The sequence below is a fragment of the Rattus norvegicus genome, chromosome 19 (genome assembly GCF_021556685.1).
Source record: "Rattus norvegicus strain SHRSP/BbbUtx chromosome 19, alternate assembly SHRSP_T2T, whole genome shotgun sequence".
Taxonomy (NCBI): Eukaryota; Metazoa; Chordata; class Mammalia; order Rodentia; family Muridae; genus Rattus; species Rattus norvegicus.
In genome coordinates, this window is record NC_141552.1 from 19016119 (window position 1) to 19030999 (window position 14881).

A 14881-nucleotide genomic window follows, 5' to 3' on the forward strand; every position below is an offset into this window, starting at 1 on the left:
GGGAATGTCCCCAAACCAGGCTGCACACAGGACTTGTCCCATGATTCTCACTTGCACCCAGTGCCTGCCTGATTGTCATAAGTCTGACAGAGCCACTGTATGCTCTCCTGACACCTGCAGAGAGCACTATATGCGATCCTACCATCCCCACACTGCCCATCAGTTTCTACAATGTCCCTATATGGCACTGAGATGATCTAAGCTGCTTCCGGCCTATGTGCTGCATCAGAATCTGACCATTCCTAATTTCCTCCTCTCTCACCCACACTAGAAGCCCTGTACCCACACTAGCCCCAGCTGGCCTGTTGCCTACTGACATCTCATGGACTCTGCCCCAATCCCCTGCCCTGCCCTGCCCTGCCCCGCCCTGCCCCACCCCAATGCCCTGCCCTGCCCTGCTGTGCCCTGCCCCAAACCCCTGCCCTGCCCCAATGCCCTGCCCTGCCCTGCCCCAATGCCCTGCCCTGCCCTGCCCTGCCCCAATCCCCTGGCCTGCCCTGCCCTGCCCTGCCCTGCCCTCACTCAGCTGACAATGTGGACATCTCAGGACAGTCACTGGACAATGGCTGACACACTTGTCTGAAGACTGGAAATGTTTCTCGATCTTGGAGAGGAAAGAAGGACCCTCCAACTACACTGAACTCTAAGGAAGTTTATTGAGGTGAGGGATGACAGGGACTGTTTTGTCTCATGTCACACATGTCAGTAGAAAATATCCTAGGTATTGGATGGCGCTGTTAGCATTTACAGAACAAAGCACATAGTGTTGGGAAGGATAATAAATTATGAGTAGGATTAGAAAACCCCAAGCCTCTTCCAGGTTCTAGGAGAGCAAAAAATACCACCAAACACAGCATTAATGTGATAGGTTGGTTAAATCTAGTTACTAGATTCTAGTGTGATGCCTATGACCCTTTGTGTGTCATGCTCAGCTTATAATGACTAGAGGACCTAAGCCTGAGAGTCACCAATGCCTCTCCCTTGCTTCTCCAGCTGCTGAGCATTGAAAAGCCCTAATGAGACAGCATCTGTTTGCAGGCATACTGGATTATTCTTCTTCACTTAATCTCTCCCAGTCACCTCCACTCTCAGTAAGTCAGTTTAATTCCATAAATTGGAAATGAGTCACGTGGAAAATATACTTTCTCAATAAAATCACAGATTTCAAGGTAAAAGGTGAAACATGAACTATCCCACCTAACTTCTGGGCTTGCACAGACCTGCTCTGGAAAAGAAACATGTGGTCACAGCTGCAGTCTGGATTCAATATGGATGCTCTTGAGGTCCTCCCTAAGCTGCATAGATTGAGATAATTATCTTGCTTTCTATCAAAAGAATTCATTATGCCAAGTTGGCCTGTAGAAGGAGGCTAGTCTCTTCTGTATTTTATCAGATGTGCTTAATGTATATAATCATCGATAGTAAGTGAAAGATCTGTTTGGAATTGAAACTGAGTGGTGCTGGAGGATGATCCTGAATGCACAATGAGCAGTGGAGGCACCAGAGCCCGGTGTGGATGCCTAGCAGGCTACCACATTGAGCAGGCACCGCTCAACCACCTGTACATACACATCTCCTGAGATCTCTCTCCTTAATTGAAGGTGATCATATCCATCTAGTATAGCACATGCCCTGGAAGGACAAAAGCTACCTACAGGAGCTGTGGTGATGACTCACAGGTTAGAGCATCTGCTTCTCTCTCAGAAGAACCACATGGTCCCTAACAATCATCTACAATGGGGAATGCTATTCCCTCTTTTGATCATGAGGGAAATGAACTCAGGAGTGGCCCAGATACATTTGAAAAAAAAAAAAAAGATCCATTGAGTTAAATGATAAAAATAAATATAATCAGCAACAATAAAAAACACAGCATATGAATGATCAAGTGAAACAGCACCTATAAAAACCTATTTCCCAAAATGACGTTGATGGTCATTATCTTTCTGGTTTAATAATAATGCTGTATTGTAAGAAAAACTGAGGCACATGGTTCTCGATTAGGATTATTCTATATTCCTTTGTGAAAGTTGTCATTTTTTCTGCAGCTCTACAGGCATGAGTGTGTGTTACTCAATATCTGGTGCACACAGTCAATAAGGAATGTGTGTTGTAGACTGATATAGACTAGGATGAGCAGAAGACATGAGAGCATGGATACAGTATGTCAGTGATTACATCATAAAGTGTGTTTCCATAAAAAAAGTCATACACAAAAGACACCATCACCCTGTGTACCCCTTGGTGGCTTTGAATTCACTGGACCATGCAAAGATCCATATCTAGCTGTCAGTTCTAAGTCTACAGGAGGGGAAAGGACCCTTGAATAAGATGGTCATAAGAGTCAAGAGTTACAAATCAATTTTTATTCATAAGGAATACAATTTACAAAAAACAGGCATAAAATGAACAACTAAAATGGTATAAAAAATGAAAAACAGTAACAAGAATATATAACTATGATATAACAAAAAGAAAACTTCAATGAAAATCATAACCAAAAATATTTCTTAACAGCATTTTCTTAATGAACATTTAGAAACACAGTTGTAGTGCTGTTTCTCCTCTAGGACACGAGATTTCAAGGCAGTCCCCTCAGATGTCTCTCAAATGGTGTTGTCGGTATGAGAGAGGAGAAAGACCTCAATGAGACAGGCTGGCATACGGATACATAAATTTAGGGTCTCTATACAATGAGGAAATTAACTGAGAAGAAGAATATTCTCCCCAAAAAAGTCTTTGACTGTTGAGGATTGTCGTCAGCAGGGAACTCCTGACAGAGAAACTCACTCTTCAGGGGGCTGTCTTCCTGGGATCTGTCCTATTCCATGTCTCCTGCAGTTCCTGAGACCTGGGAGGAGAAGGCAGCTATTAAGACACTGATTTGGTGGGGACACGCATACCAGCTGTCAAGTTGCTGCCTTTTGTCCCTTCAGCTGCATTGCAGAGACAGCACTGATCTTTTCACTGAAATCATTGCTGATATCTCTGCAGCCTGGGGAAAGTCACCAACAACCCTCACAGTACTGTGGGAGAACAAGCTGCTCCTCAAACTTCTACCAGTGAAAACCAAGAACGGGGAAAGGAGAAGAGACCTAACTGGGTTGCAGGAAGAAAGGAGAAGGCCACATGATACTGAGATCAAAGCCAATGACCAGGACTCATTTGCCATTTGCACTTGGTTCTTATCCCTACAAGGTGCTTCCAACCATCACATGACCCCTGTATGACCTTTGTCACACGACCAAGAACTCGTTCAAAACTCTTCATAGCATCCAATCTATGACAGGGAGATGCAGTCATGTGATATGTTATTCCTCTGTCACCATTTCTGGACTGCAGTTTCAAAAAGGGCAGAGAAGTATAATTGCCAATAATTCAGTTTCTGGAGAGTGGTTAACATCCCAGAATACTTGTGCATAGACAGAGCCATGAATAACTCTATCACATGAGGTGGGTGACTGATTGGGTGTGGGGAGATTAGAAAGATGATAGGGGAAGCAAAGATGTATCCAATAGGCAAATGGTATCAGACATTGTTAATCTGACTCAGCTGCTTTTTCCTACCACATTTTGCTGGGTCTGGAGGTTGCTGGTCTTCTCCTGTTCGTCTTCAGCATTCGGGTTCAACTCAAACAAATATCGCTGTAACTCCTTGCTCTCCTGCTTCAATGTGACCAACTTCTTCTTCATACATGCCTGTTCCATCAGGAGCCGGCTGTGCAGGTTGCTGGAAACACACTCTGCATAGTAAGATCCTGAAGCTTCTTCCTCCCATTCCAACTGCCAAATCCCACAAAGTCCACCAGGACCCAGATACCCATAAAGACTTCAAGAATACATCTCCATACATGTAAGGCTGCTGCACAAACAGCAAACGGCCAATCCAGGGAAGAATAAATTGTTCCTGTGACCCAAGCACCAATAAGAGTCCATGTCTCTCCAAAAGAACAAGGGATCTACAACTACCCATGAGAGCCCAATGCATCGGGACAGCATCAATTAGTAGGCAGTAAACAACCACAAGAGGACAGTAGAACCAAGGGAGGTCATGTAAACCATGTGGTCCACACATTGAGCTTTGTTAAACCTGGTATGACCCCAGAGCCGCAGGTTGGCCTAATAACACTCTGATGCCTGAATCAGTGTAGTTCTATCCAGAGCCTTCTAAAGATGCATAGACACTGTGGTGATAACTGACAGTCCCTTATGGAACTGAATCTGAGTCCAAAAGACCCACGGCACAGTGATATTCAAACAACAGAAGACATGGACCCAGAGCTACAGGCTCTCCAGTCCAGAACAAAGAGAGGCGGGAATGGATATTCCACAAGTGATGGGCCCTTCTGACAAGTACTTACCGATAGAAGTTAATCTCCTTCTTGAGCTCCTGAAATTTCTCACGATGTTCAATGTTCTTTGTGTCTAAGTTGTGCAGTAATGACATGACCTCTTTCTCCTTTATCTTCAAGTTTTCATAAAATGGATTTGGCCTGAAGTAGGGGCTGGCCCCAGGAAGATAGAACCCAATGAACATCGAGGTTTAGGATTAGAGGAACTCAGGCTGTGTCCTGTACTACCCCAGCCCTGGAAGGACACTTTCTAAATTCTACATATTTGGATCTTCTTCAGCTTCAGAAACTTGGAATTGTGTGCCCAGGACAACAGAAGCTAAGCACCCAGATAAAGGGTCCCCTGGCTCACATTTTTCAATCAGGAGGGCTGGATCTGCATTCAAACCTGTTATGCTGTCAAGAGCCTAGGCCACAGAGCTTACCCAAACACACACACACACACACACACACACACACACACACACACACACACACCCAGAAACCTCTGATTTCATTTTTCCTGTTTTGACAAGTGGAATGCTACAAGCCGAATAACTAATATTCTAGAGGCAGACAGTACACATAATTCTGGAGATGAGACCAGATATTGCCACAAACTTATAATCTGCCCAAGGCATACAAATGTATAGACAAATGTGACTACACAGGCAAAGAACTGTGCTGTTGAAAGTGGGGCTTCCAAAATAAAGCACTTACACCTCCATGAAACTATTATAAAGGTAAATCCTGAGGTCAAAAAACAGACCCCTAAATTCCAAAGGTGGAGGGATAGAGAAACATATAAAGGTTGTGCATATGCATGCAGACCTGTGCACACACAGACACACAAACTGGGGCACACCCACAAGAAAAAAAAAGTAAGTTCTCCAGCTCCGAAAAAAAGAACCAAAAAAAAAAAAAAAAAGAAAAAGAAAAGAAAAGTAAACAGACTCAGAGAATGAGAAAGAGAGACAAATATGGAAAGAGCACAATGAGAATCAGTAGAAATGCATGCACCATTACTGTCTCAGAGTGTAAGGCACAGAGACAAGAAGGAGCAGGCCAGAGCCTCAGGCCTTCTACTTAAGCATTGATATGAACACTGTGGGTCCTGTCACCTAAGGCTGCTGCCAGGAGATGATAGCGTTCAGTCACCTTCCTAGCAAGTACAAACACTCTCCACAAACTCACAGCACCTAGAACCTTGCAAAACTACCACCTGTCAAGGGCTTTCCAATTGTACACTGGGAACTCATGCTCCAGTGACTTTATCCCTGAAATCTTCACTCAGATTGCAAGTTCAGATTTTCAACAGGCAGAATCAGAGAGTCCATTTTCAATCTCACTCCTCAGTAAGGGTCAGGTTCTGAATCTCCTCTCTATGGGAGATGAGGTTTAGAACAAGTTCGTTTGTTTGGAGCAATGCATACCTCTTGCTCATGGATCCACCTGTCACATAAAGGAGGCGATCTGTCAGCTCATTTCTCTCCTTGGTAGTTAGCTCCAGTTCTCTATTCAGCCTCTCCTCTTCCTCGTTGGCCTGCACCTTGTTTAGGACATTTTCAGGGGATGACGTCTGTCTGCAGGCTGCTGTAGGTAGAAGAACACAAGTGAACCCTCATGGGGCGAATGCATAGAGCATACACAGACCACAGTGAGGTCCAAACAGGAGAACATGCTTGGAAGCCAGTGTCACTGCAAGGAGTTTGGTCTATGTGAAAGAGGCATCCTAAGTGGATCACAGTTCCCCCACTACTATATAGAGACCAAGAGATGTAAGCAGCCAGGTGTTCCCTATGCCCGCCCACACAGGCTTACAAGTACCAGAGAGATGCCTTCTCCAGGATTATTATCAGGTACACAGGCTACAACCTGGTTTCAGGACCCTACCCCTCTGGTTTCAGAAGTCAGATCATCAATTCAGCATCCACAATGACTTGATTGATCAGGGATACTCAGATATCCTACACTGTTACTCTAATCCAATAACTTTGCATTAAAAAGTCATGTAGGGGGAGGACATGGTCAACAGATTTATTAATTCCCCCTACTGAAATGACAAATGCCCCAGAAGTGCCAATAGGTTACAGGCTCTTTCTCTACCTGCTCCATATAGTTTGGGTACTGTAGAAAAATATCTGCCACACAGAACCTCTAATATATGAAGGTAAGATTGGCCCCGTCAGCCAGAGGTAGTCAAAGGAGTTCTAAGAATATAAGGTCATGCCAGGAGCACAGTTCTCTCCCTCTTACTACTGTCAGATAGTCACTGAATTAAAAGAAGCAATGAAAGTGAAGTACATTGATGCCCTGTTTAATTCAGAAAAGTTATACCCTCCATGACTACTTATGGTGTTATTATATCAATTTAACATACCGAATGCACTGTAAAAGTAAAGACTAGAAGTTCACCCAATAATAGCATAGGCATTGCCATATCCTCCATGTGGTTATGGAGAAACTAATAATGTGAAAACCCTGACTTTCAGGAATTGTGATAATCATGGAATTCAATATCTGTGGAGATGTTCCAGTAGTTGTGGCCCATTGCTATAAAGGCCAGATGAAGTCCCCCACATTCACCCCTGAGAGGAAGCTCAACATACACTGCCCAGAACTTACTCCACATTCCCCATGTCCTGTGTCCATCATTACCTTTAGGTTTCGTTTGCTTCACTCTAGACTCTTCTCTATCAACATCAACTCTCCCAAAGCGCCTGAGAAGACGGGCAAACATGCCTGTGGATATATCCTTTGGACACTAAGAGAAAAAGTAGGGAATTGGTTGTCACAACGATACTGGTGACATCACAGGGATTCCAAGGTCTCTCTAGGAGACAATAGAATGTCCACGAAGGGACGGCTGATGTCATGGATAACAGACTTTGCCTCCTTGCTAATGTTCTCCCTGTACTGAGCAAAAGCTGATGGACCCTTTTCAGGGGACTTCCCTGTGGCATAGCCACTGAGCACCACATGCTTCCAAAGCCAAATTTGGCTCTAGGCTTGATTGGAAAAACCTAAGTCATTGCTATGTTTCTAAATGAGTGCTTCCTCCCCAATCCCTGCACAGAAATGTTTCATCCTACCTCAAATTCTCCTCAGTCAGCAATATTACCCATTAAAGATTACTGAGAAATCACACCAGTTCCTATAAGTAGCCAAAGAGGTCTCCTGTCTCATCATGTGCAGGTGCATGAAATCACACCCAGAAATAGCCTGTAGGGTAGGTTGCGATGTGGGTGTGTGTTATAGGTACAACCTGAAGCTTTGTGCTTAACATTTGACAGTTGCCACCAGATTCCTTAGGAGAAAGAATTGCATTCATTATGGTCCTGGCAACAATGTGGTGATCTGTTAGCAGAGGAAACTGAAATATTGGATCCACCAGTGAATGCACCCTCAGGCTGAGTGTGGGGCTCTCCTCTTTGCACTTAAGTTACCAAAGTAGGATTGCTTACAGGCCTCTCTAAGCTATAACGTGTGATTTCATCTGAAAAATAAAATAGTCAGCAGATGTTGGGGGGGATGCAGCCAAAGGAGTAGGACAAGCCTAGAGACATAACTCAGTGGACAGAGTAAGAAACAAGCATCTTCACTCCTGTTTCATGGATCACCCCACAAAACACAAAAGCATCTATCCTACTTAAAAAAAAAAAAACCAAGTTATTTTATTGAATGCATACACTAATACTGTTTACAGTATTGGTAGCAAAGCTCATATTTTGGTGGCAGATCCATGACTTGAACTATCTTCCTGACAACATATAAAACAATAAATAAATAAATAAATAAATAAATAAATAAATAAATAAGAAAAAACAGAAAAATAAAAAAACACAAAAAGCACAAGCCTTTCATGTGAAGTTACAGAAGAGTGATCCAGTGGTCACTTCTGACCAGGCCATTTTAGCTATGACAGTGTATAGTGACCCTTAATTTTATGGGTCCTATATAAAGCTTTGTGCAATATTGTCATTTTAACCAACCTCATCCAGAACATACATAACAACACAGGATATGATCACAATGTCCTTGCCGTGTATCAAGTTATTTTTCTATGTCCTTGATTGTCAGGCATATTACAGCAACAATCTGAGATGGCTGGTAGACTTGGAAGAAAGTCGATATGAAAGATGCCCGTTTGATATCAGTACAGCCATTTCTTACGAATGAGAATCTTTTAAGCTGGCCCTCCCTTAGCCCCTACACATTAGACAATAGAACAGAAAGTACAGAAAGCACATTCCCACCCACTCTCTAGGAAGCTGCTGGACCATAAGAACAGAGGGTACAGAACATATTTACTGCAGGGCAATTAGAAGACAGGAAACATCTCTGGGAAGCTGACTGACCACTATAGAAGTGAGATGTCCTTGATACTGAATGCAGCTGTGCTATAGGCTGACATAGCTATAGCCTTTTCCTGGGAACTCCAGAAGAGAAACACCTGCCAAGACAGATATCCTTGGTCCTTGTCCTGGGAACCCCAGGATAAGAAAACATATATCAAGTCAGACGTCCTTTGTACTGAAATAGCTGCATTGATGTTGTTACGGCCTTATCCCAGGAATTCCAGGACGAGAAACATCTTCCTAGTTATCCTTGGCACGAAATAGCTGAGCTAAGGAAACTGTGTAATCTTAACTGACTATTTAAGCTGTATATTTCTGTTGTTTGAGGCTCCTCACATTCCTCCTGTGTGAGGACCGTGTCGAGCCCCAGTGCATTGGTATCCCAAAGTAAACTTCTTGTTTTTACATAAAGACTGAGTCCTGTGTGTTCATGGGGTGGTGATTGTCCTCAGGACTGGAGCGAGAGTCTCCTCTGTCTGAGGGTCTTTCAGATAAAGCTATAGTTGTGGGTTACACACCTCAATTCTCATTGGCTAATGCTGTCCTCACAGTCCTTGGAGGCCCCTTTGTAAGACTACCTGTTGGAAAGTGGAAGCAGCTTTATTTGAGCTCAAAGTGAACCTGACGAGCAACGTAGAGAACAAGATGGGGTAATTGAGACCCTGTCTAAAACCAGCACAGAAACCCACCCTTCAATCAAAGCATCATCTACCAATTCTTGAATTTTTACCATTCTCTGCCAACCAGTCTTTCATTCAGGAAAGGTAGAAAAGAACTGGAAATGATCTTTGTATTCTAAGGACCTCGATCTGTCTTTCCTTAGGTCCACGTTAAGAACAAATGAAATGGGTATCACCATCTGAATAACTTAGTATCACCTACTCAGCATTTCTAGCCTAATACTGTGCCTATGGCAATCTCAAGCTTCCCTGAGTGTTGCTGCCCCAGCAAGCAGAATGAAGAACTGAGGTCAATCCCCACTTAACCTTTCAAGGGGTTAGAAGAAAGCCATCAGAGATACTGCACTTCTTTGTCCTTAGATTAAATCAAGATGATACAACGTGAATCTAGTGTGCTATTCCACCACACATCTTCCTCACAACCCCACCTATCTGAGGTCATTGCTTGGCAGAATTCATGCCCCACCATCCTAGATATTTCTTGATTCATTGCTGCCAAGGGCCAGGTTTCCTGAGTTTTGTTTTTTATAGAATTGGGTGTAGTCAATCATAGTTGCCCTCTGTAAGAAATGACAAATATCTATAATAACTGAATATTCTGAAGGTTTTTATACTGGTTTTATTATACATATAACTGTGAAACGGAAAACATACATATTTCATCAATGAAATGAGTAAGATTGATTTAATGAACAGAAAAATGGATGGTACTTCAAAACTTCCATGATTACATATTATCTATTTAATTCCCTCCACAATAGCAAGAAACGGACATTATTATTTACTTAAACCGAGAAAATATTAATTGTTTGGCCTGCTTTTCTGAGCTTCCTTAAGGTATAGTTAATTGACAGAGCTGTGGTTTAAAATTAGGGTCCATATTGTTCTGTTTTAAATGTGTGACTTTTCTTTCTATTTTTTTCTCCATCTTTATTAAATTGGGTATATCTTATTTACATTTCAATTGTTATTACTTTTCTGGGTTTCCAGGCAAACATCCCCCTAACCCCTCCCCCTCCCCTTCTCTATGGGTGTTCCCCTCCCCATCCTCCCCCCATTACCACCCTTCCCCCAACAAGCCCCTTCACTGGGGGTTCAGTCTTGGCAGGACCAAGGGCTTCCCTTTTATTTCTAGTGGGTGCTGCTCTCCCTGCTCCGTGGGAAGTGGATGGGGGGAAGGCCCGGGCCTGAGGTGAGTTGGAACTGGGGTAGAAAGCATAGGGCCTCCTAGGTGAGAATGCCAAACCACCACTGCTGCTGCAGCCACCATGGAGAAGCCCTTGTTCCTGCTGCAGGGAGGAGAGTCTGGTGGCCACAAGATGGCTGAAGGGGAGCTGAGAGTGGAAAGCTTCATCACCCGCCTGCTGGAGGTATGAGGATATCGTCCGGAAAAAATTGTGCAGATGACTGGAGCAGAAGTCCGAGGGCTGTGTATCACGTCTCGTGAAATCTTTCTTAGCCAGCCAACAGCTGTGAACACAGGTTTCTTTTGGAGCGCAGGCCTGTGCAGGCTGAGAACCTAGGTGGGACAGTTCAAGCTACCCTTTTTCCATGGCCAATCTCAGATCATATTCAGAAAGTATTTCTTGGGCTAAAGAGATGGCTTAGTGGTTAAGAGTACTGACAGCTCTTCCAGAGGTCCTGAGTTCAAATCCCAGCAACCACATGGTGGCTCACAACCATCTGTAATGAGATATGATGCCCTCTTCTGGTGTGTCTGAAGACAGTCACGGTGTACTTGTATATAATAAATAAATAAATAAATGAATAAATAAATAAATAAATAAATCTTTAAAAAAAAAGAGTGTTTCTTCCAAATGAGGAATTTCCAATTTATGGAATTGAACTAATGGTGGAAGTGACACAGAGAGTTAAAGTACAGAAGGAATAATCCAGAATGTCCACCAACAGTTGCTGTCACACCAGGACTTTTAAAAGCTCAGCTGCTAGAGAAGCAATGTAGTCTTTGGTTATTCTCAAGCTTAGGTCTTCTAGTCATTATAAGCTGACCATGACACAAAAAGAGTCATCTATATCAAAATAGAGAATAGTAACTAGATTCACCGCACACTATCACATTACTACTGTATTTGAGGTTCTCAGTTAATATCCAAGAACCTGGAAGAGGCCTGGGTCTTGCTACACATACTTATAATTTATGTCCCCATTGTCAGCTGAGATTCTTCATGCAGCCTGGGGTCAAGGAGGTCATCCCACAAAGCACAAAACACCCATCTCAGATAAACATGTATGGTTTATTGAATCCAAAACATCCATGAATTTCAGGACACAATTAAATGTTGAAACCTAAGGATAATAGATATAGAAGAGAATTAAGATTTCTAGTTCATAGATCCAGTAAACACCTTCAACAAATCATAGCAGCAAACCTCCATAAGGTAAAGAAAGAAAAGGCCATAAAGGTACAACAAGCCTACAGAACATCAAACTAATTGTACCAGAAAAATTCCTCCATTCACATAATAATTAAAACGCTAAATGCACAGATCAAGAAAGAACATTAAAAGGGGTAAGGTATAAATATCTAGTATCAAATAAATTCAGACGTATTTGAATTACAGCAGACTTCTCAACAGAGATTCTAAAAGTCAGAAAATCTTGGGCAGATGTAATGCAGACACAGGCTCCTATATCCAGCATAATCCTCAATCACCATAAAAGGAGGAACCAGGATATTTCATGACAAAACCAAATTTAAACAATTCTTTTCTCTAAGAAAGCACAACAGAGGCTAATAGGAGGAAAACTCCAAGACAATGAACTAAACTATACCCAAGAAAGACCAAGAAATTAATCTTCTCTCAATAATTTAAAAAAAGATAAGCACACAAACAAAATTTCACCTATAACCAAAAAAGAAGAGAAAGCAGCAATCATTGGCTTTAATATCTGACCAGATCCTCTTTCCCTAATCCCCAAGCTCCCAGGGGCCAAACTGCCAGCCAAAGTGTATGCAAGGATGCTCTATGGTTCTAGGTGAGTCCTGTAGCCCCACCAAAGGCAGATCCTAGAGGTGTGAGGTGGGAATGGATATGTGTGGGTGCAGGAGCACTGTCACATAGGCAAAGCTGAGCAGAAATGGGATGTAAGGTTTGATGAGGGGCGTGTGGAAAGCAGGACAACAGTGGAAATGTAAATAAATAAAATAACCGATTAATAAAAAATTGCCAAAAATAAAATAACAAGTAAAAAGGTAAATGAAAATTAAACCAAACCAACCAAACAAACAAACAAAAACCCCTGTAGTGTATTGGCCTAATTCTGCTTGTATTTTAATGCTAATTTGTGGAACTCAGGACTGGTTAACCCCAAATAACTGCCCCTGCTCCCAGTTAACTGTGATTATAAAGAAGCCAACAGCCAACAGCTGCACAGCAGAGAGATGGGGGAGGGGAGCTTTGAGGGCTTTGCTAGAGAGGATCATGAGGAGGGAAGAAGGAAGTAGAAATTGCCAAAGAATAAAGGAAGAACATGTGTGATGGAGAGGAGAGAGGAAGAGGACAGCAGCCATGGTTAAGAGAGAGGAGAGCCTGGTCCTGAGGGCTGTCCAAGTGGAACAAAAACAGTCAAGATGCTACACAGTCAGTAAGAGCAGCTCTCAGGCGAGCAGAGATCACCAGAGACCCCAGACCAACAAGATACGCAAGCATAACTCCATCCAAACTCCCTCTCAATATCCCGTGTCCTCCATGGGTCTGGCCTCAGCGTGTGTCCTGCGTCAGCACATGTGTCTGTCTCAGCTGACATCACTCTGCCCATCAGCCCGAGCCCCAGGAAACAGCGAGAAACTACAGCAGCCCACCAGAAGGTTTTTTGCTGTGGTTCTATGAAGTCCCAACAAATGCAGCTCAACTACAGAATGCAAGGCAGACCAATGCATGTGTGTCCTTAGTGCAGAACCCTTCATCACGTGTCCTTTCACATGCGTGCTTTAGCAGAACATCCTTTTACCTGTGTCTACCTCAGTTAAATGTTCCTTCACACATCTGCCTTAGCCTTTCACCTGTGTCCGCTTCAGGGGACCACTCCTTCAGGTGTAGAATTTCTCAAGATTAGCAAACTGCATACAGAACATTCAGAACAAATCAAGGTGTGTGGTCAGCATGTCCTTGAGCCAAGTCCCTTCTCCTTGTCAGTGACAGCAGGCGTGTTACAGCAACAATATGAAATGGCTGGCAGACATGGAACAAAATAGCAAAGCTATTCTGGGGGATGTCACACCATACCAGCCACCAGCTCAGCTGAATTTTTAAGGTTTGATGTTACAAGTGAATATACTTGACCTTCAAAAACTGAGAGAGCCCACTTTTAATATGAACTATATAATCTAGGCCAAGACCGCCTCTAGGGCAAAGGCCCTCAGCCTGTGGGTCGTGACCCACACAGGGTCTCCTATCAGATAGTTTACACTACAATAAAGATTCATTACAGTAGCAAATTTACAGTTGTGAAGTAGCGACAAAATAATTTTGTAGTTGGGGTCACCACAGCATGAGGAACTGTTCTAAAGGGTTGAGGCCATAGGAAGGTTGAGAAACACTGCTCTAGGAAATTATGTTTTCTTTCTCTTTCATATTTTTCAGACAGAATCTCAAACTGTAGCTGAGATTGGCTTGGCTTGGAACATGTGTGTAGTTCATGCTGGCATCAGACTTATGGCAATTCTCCTGCTTCAGCCTCCTACTCAGGAGCCTACCAGGGTGAGATCACAACCACGGGTAATTGGATTGCTGTTCTTGGTTGTCAACTTGAGTGTACCTGGAATTAACTAATGCCAAATGGCTTGACGCCCTGTGAGGGGGATCTCTCTCTCTCTCTCTCTCTCTCTCTCTCTCTCTCTCTCTCTCTCTCTCTCTCTCTCTCTCTCTCTCCTTCCTTCTTTCTGTTTTCCTCTCTTCAACCCCCTCCTCTTGGTCCTCCTCCTCTTCTTTGTTTTTTTTTGAGACAGGGTTTCCCTGTGTAGCTCTGGCTGTCCTGGAATTCATTTTGTAGACCAGGCTGGCCTTGAACTCAGAGATCCACCTGCCTCTACCTCCTGGATGCTGAGGCTAAAGGCATAAGCACCATTGGATTTTTTTTCTTAATTAAATTTTCTGAAGCAAGAAGACCTAATTGTAATCCAAATCTTGGAGATCAGAAGATAAATCTTTAATTCAGATCTTTTGAGATGGAATGGCCCACCTCTAATCTGGACCACACCTTCTTTTTTCTTTTTATTTTTTTCATCTTTATTAACTTGAGTATTTCTTATTTACATTTCGATTGTTATTCCCCTTCCCGATTTCCAGGCCAACATCCCTCAACCCTTTCCCCTCCCCTTCTATTTGGGTGTTCCCCTCCCCATCCTTCCCCCATTAGCGCCCTCCCCCCAACAATCATGTTCACTGGGGGTTCAGTCTTGGCAGGACCAAGGGTTTCCCCTTCTGCTGGTGATCTTACTAGGCTATTCATTGATACGTATGCAGTTGGAGTCCAGGGTCAGTCCATGTAT

At 43.2% G+C, this 14881-nt stretch overlaps 1 protein-coding gene across 2 annotated transcripts in view; it reads right to left on the reverse strand.

Moving 5' to 3' along the window:
- Window positions 1–2346: 2346 nt before the first annotated feature.
- LOC147998989 (disks large homolog 5-like) overlaps window positions 2347–14881 on the reverse strand; it is a 40783-nt gene continuing 28248 nt past the window's right edge. The window contains exons 6-10 of one of the 2 annotated variants that reach the window (XM_087595869.1): window positions 6990–7095; window positions 5765–5924; window positions 4362–4505; window positions 3568–3730; window positions 2347–2851 (exon numbers count right to left, since the gene is read on the reverse strand). In XM_087595869.1, the coding sequence (XP_087451995.1) occupies window positions 2822–2851; window positions 3568–3730; window positions 4362–4505; window positions 5765–5924; window positions 6990–7071 (579 nt within the window). In that variant the 5' untranslated portion in view covers window positions 7072–7095 and the 3' untranslated portion in view covers window positions 2347–2821. The remainder of the gene's footprint in view (window positions 2852–3567; window positions 3731–4361; window positions 4506–5764; window positions 5925–6989; window positions 7096–14881) is intronic. The other variant, XM_087595870.1, reaches the window with a different exon arrangement.